This window comes from Tachysurus vachellii, chromosome 6, assembly GCF_030014155.1.
Source record: "Tachysurus vachellii isolate PV-2020 chromosome 6, HZAU_Pvac_v1, whole genome shotgun sequence".
NCBI lineage: Eukaryota > Metazoa > Chordata > Actinopteri > Siluriformes > Bagridae > Tachysurus > Tachysurus vachellii.
The window spans coordinates 3097635-3102748 of NC_083465.1; the positions used below are offsets into that span (position 1 = coordinate 3097635).

The window sequence follows — 5114 nt, forward strand, 5'->3', positions numbered from 1 at the left end:
GACGACTTCTTTGAACGAGGTGTGTGTGTGTGTTGTTTTTGCATATCACATTTACATGACACATTTATTAATCTTTAACGTTTTCCACAAAGTGTCGGCACGCGGTAAAGCCGTTGTCGTTTTAAAGCAATTTTAAAGCCGTTGTTGTTTTAAAGCAGTCGGCAAAACGGCACGTCCAGGTTTTGTTTGGAGATCCGTCAAAGAGGGCCATGTTGGTTTCCATGGTAACTCGACGATTCCGTGGCAGTCGACGTGAATTCATTTTCACCAGAATTTAAGATGTTTATACCTAAAAATATATATATAAAAAAAATTAAACAAATAAATAAAATCTTCTCTCAAGAGTCTTGTGTCAAAAGAACAGCTGACACTTGTAGCGACGCCCACAAACCTCCATAAAAGGTCATGTGCACAGATAACAGGTAGGTGATGAGTGCTCAAGGTAAATATTTATTAATACATCATTCATACAGAGTTGTTTGTTTACGGCAGACAGACAAACCCATCCATCCATCCATCCATCCATCCAAACCATCCTCCTTTTTTTAAAAACGCCGCCGTTTATTTTGTCACGACTGATGAAATAACTTCAGGTTTTCACTTAACAACCTGTTTTCAGTAAACCTTCTCAACATCGAAGGTTGGTCGAGACGTTCGCACCACGATACGTTTGGACTCTTCGTTACACCGCTCCCTTCGTGTGCATAATAAAGAACAAGAGAACATCTAGTCATGGGAACTGTCTGGATGTTAAAGGATTGCTTCTTGCAGGAGGAAACGTGTCTAGTGTTAAAAGGTCAATAGGTTTCAGTTTATGTTCAGTTCATTCAGGGGGATCCCGTGTGGTGCACTAACGAGGTCCTGTGTGACATCATGTGATCTCGTTCAGTTCATCTCTGCTTTAATGTCTCTTTGATATCTCGGACAAATGGTTTCTTTAAGAGCATCACTTCAGCTGGACGTGGGGCAACTGACAAGGAAGCAGAACACACTGTTGTGACACATTCTAGAACCATTTCTCTTCTATTGTACTGTGTGTGCGTTCATATTTACACCCAGGCCAATTTAAACATATTAATACATTCGTATGCGTTGGAGGATGATGAGGAGGATGAGGATGATGGTGAGGAATGAGGGCCTAGCCCTGCCTACCAAGAGCTAATTAAAATTAGCTAGCTAAATCGGAGAACGCGTTTTGTTAACACATCCATATTGAGACAACCCCGCCCCCTTTTACACCAAGAGCCGGTCTGATTGGGCAACGTCAACACGTACGCACGGGCTGTCAAATCGCATTACAACAAGAGCGTCGTTCTAGCCAATCCTGCGCACGGAGGCGGGGACTTGCCTAAATACAGGTGGGAGAAAAAAATAATAACGCCAGCTAGCTACTGTTGCTCAAAAAAAAAAAAAAAATTGACTTAGCCAAACAATGTTAGCAAGGTAAGCTAGCGTAAGGCTAAATGGAGCACATAAGAGCTAGCAGTCAGAAATGACACCGCAGCCCGTGGAGCTAAAGAAGCCTAGCGAGTAGCTGTGATGCTAAGTGTTAGCGCCTACCTGCCGTATATGCCCTCGGTGATACGGTTCCGTTTTAACGGCCGCCGGAGTTTGCTGCAGTCCGCATTGCGCCGCTTCATCCTCCTTCCCTTCGCTGAGGCGTTTTAATACCTAGCGTGATGCGGTCCAGCGGAACAACATTGAAGTCCCACAGAAATAATACAGCTAGCTAGGGTTAGCCAGCTAGCTAGCTGTTATTATTGTTATTATTATTATTATTTTTTAGCCGACTGGAAACAAAGAAATAAATAAAAAGCCTCACTGGAAGACCCTCCTCTTTTCTCCTCAAAGACACGCGCAGGCCAGTTAACGGACAGCTGCGCGAACCAATCACCTCCGAGCTCCGTCGGACGCTCGCGATCACATTGATTGATTGATAGCTATAGCGGTGCACGTCGCGCCGAGCTAATATAAGCAGCGCCTGTCTTTTTTTGTCACAGCCCATCAAAAAAAAAAAACACATATCTGACAACCTTTTTTTTTTTTAAACGCTCCACCAATCTTTTTCTTTGTGGACAAATCAGGTAGCGAGAACCAGCCAATCGGATGGCAGCAAAGGCGGGTCCTAAGTGCTGGATACCCAATGAAGTTAGGATGGAGGCGTGGTTTGTAAACCCTACGCTATTTACGTAAGAAACGTGTCTCTACGTACGCTGTTGGCGTAAATAGTCGCTCAAGCAATATTTCACAAATATTTATGTTGGCTTTGTAGAAGCCAACATTCTGATTTCCTTTATAAGCTTATTATTATTATTATTAATAATGGTGCTTGCAAAGCATCATTCTTACTATCCTGCATACTCTTCCGGACAAAAATTCAGCGCGTAACTTGTCCCGCAGCTTTTGTCCTAGACCCATGAATGAGGTGTCAAATCGACCGACTCATTGAGGAGAGGTGTGCTATTACTTTTCTAAGCGATCCAAGTACCGGTACTTCCGGTACCGGGTCTCAAAGTGGCCTTTTTTCCCATAGACTCCCATTATAAACTTTGGAGGTTTATTATAACTCGGCCAGCTCCTTTAGGGTGATACTCTGAACAAAGTTTTAAATTGGTGTGCCGACTGGCCTTATGCAAAATATGCAAAATCAAAAGACTTTTTACAACATGGACATGTGACATATCAAAACACTCAGAACAATGAGGGGAACCTCCTCACGTGTAATTTGGTCACGTAACATCACGTGATTTCACTTGAAAATAAAAAATTTGCACAACATGAACATGTGACTTATCAAAACACTCAGCCCAATGAGGGGAACTGCCCCACGTGTATTTTGGTCACGTCACGTGACGTCACGTGTATAGCCCCGCCCCCCAAATAAGCGAAATCAAAAATTTGCACAACATGGACATGTGACATATCAAAACACTCAGCCCAATGAGGGGAAGTGCCTCACGTGTGTTATGGTCACGTCACGTCACGTGTCGTCACGTGTCATCACGTGGAAAAAAAAAAAATTGCACAACACGGACATGTGACATATCAAAACACTCAGCCCAATGAGGGGAAGTGCCTCACGTGTGTTATGGTCACGTCACGTCACGTGTCGTCACGTGTCATCACGTGAAAATAAAAAATTTGCACAACATGGACATGTGACATATCAAAACACTCAGCACAATGAGGGGAACTGCCTCATGGGTATTCGGATCATGTCACATGCTCATGTCCGCTCGCCTCCAAAAGTATTGGCACCCTAGCGGTCCAGTAGCTTTCACAATCTTTCTGTCCACTTGCCTCCAAAAGTAACACTAACCCTTATGTCCACTCGCCTCCAAAAAGCACCGGCCTTTGCGAATACTTGCACCGTCAAAGCCAACATCAAAGTTTGTCTCGACGAACTTTACAAATCTAGTTCAATATTGCAGCTTTTAATTAAAATAAAAAATAAAAAAAAAGACAAACTGAATATTGGGTTTGAGTGAAAAAAAATGAATGTATTATGCATGGTTTGCTAATTATTGTCTTTCTCCCAATAAAAATATCACAATTCTATTATAATAAAATATATATATATATATATATATATATATATATATATATATATATATATATATATATATATATATATATATATACGTATATATATATATATACACATTATTATATATATTACATTATAGACAGCATTTCTTTTTATAAACTGTATTTTTTATATATATATATATATATATATACATATATATATATATATATATATGTATATATATATATATATATATATATATATATAAATATAAAATACAGTTTATATATATATATATATACATATATATATATATATATATATGTATATATATACACACATTCTATACATGATATATTTAGAGACCGAATACAGTCAACCAGAAAGATTAAGAAGTGATGATAAATAATTAGAGGTATAAGGCGCTGTTTCTGTTTTGTTAAGCTTTACCTTATTCTTTTCTTCTGGGTATAAAATGCAAATAAAAATCCATTTGAACAAATCTGTGCTTATTTACATAACATACTAAACATGCTTTTGAGAACTAGCGTGAGGATCTTTGTTAGTCTTCACGTACTGCTGATTTACATAAAATGGACGTGTAGATTTGAAGACATGTTCAGGTTCTTACATAGTCACCTATTGGGGCAGATTTAAGTCCAAATATCCAAAATTGTTTCTCAAAACCAAAAGTTAAATTCAGCTGAAATGTGGTGGACGCCATCGTTCTGCCAATGATTCAATGTATTTTTAATCATCAGTGAATTACTTAAATGTAAATAGCTGCCTTCAGCCAATTATCTTTCAGCAGGTATTTCAGAAAAATAACTTGATCTGTGGTCTCAAGAGCTGGTTTGGAATTGGGTATTATTTGGGAAAAGTGCTTGGACCCCACATATCGCTCCTTGCAACAATATTTCTACTTATATCATGATGTTTTGTTTTTTTTTTAATTCAGAAAAACTTTGCTAGCACATCTAATGAAGAAAACTTTTAAAATAAGCATTAAGAAAAAAATTTGCTTATATACAAATCCCCTTACTTTTCAATTTTGAACATTACAATAAAAACATTTCTTATGAGCAAATCTAAACTTTTCCTTCTGTCTTATCATCCAAGTCAAGTCAAGAGTCAAGTCAAGAAGCTTTTATTGTCATTTCAACCATATATAGCTGTTGCAGTACACAGTGAAATGAGACAACATTTCTCCAGGATCAGGGTGCTACATAAAACAAAGACAGGGCTATAAGGACTTGTAAGTTAGTCCTAGCCACATAAAGTGCAACTGTGCATCCTGGTGCAAACAGTGCAGGACAAGACAGACAAGACAGACAAGACAGTGCAGGACAAAAGACAGTGCAGGACAAGAGACAGTGCAGGACAAAAGACAGTGCAGGACAAAAGTAAAATGCAATACACAAAAGACAATAAACAGTAAACAGAAACAGCGCCGACCGACCGGTGTATTTACTGTATGTGAATACTGAATGTTCAAACTATTTCATATTTTGCAGTAACATTAGAAATGAACACAGTTTCTCAGCAGCAGGTCCTTGGGATGATATTATTGTGCAAAAAACAGCAA

At 38.7% G+C, this 5114-nt stretch overlaps 1 protein-coding gene across 1 annotated transcript in view; it reads right to left on the bottom strand.

The window, feature by feature from the left end:
• maco1b (macoilin 1b) overlaps positions 1-1990 on the bottom strand; it is a 15695-nt gene extending 13705 nt beyond the window's left edge. Inside the window, exon 1 of the mRNA XM_060871761.1 lies at positions 1561-1990. Within this exon, the coding sequence (XP_060727744.1) occupies positions 1561-1640 (80 nt within the window). The 5' untranslated portion in view covers positions 1641-1990. The remainder of the gene's footprint in view (positions 1-1560) is intronic.
• Between the last annotated feature and the right edge of the window lie 3124 nt (positions 1991-5114).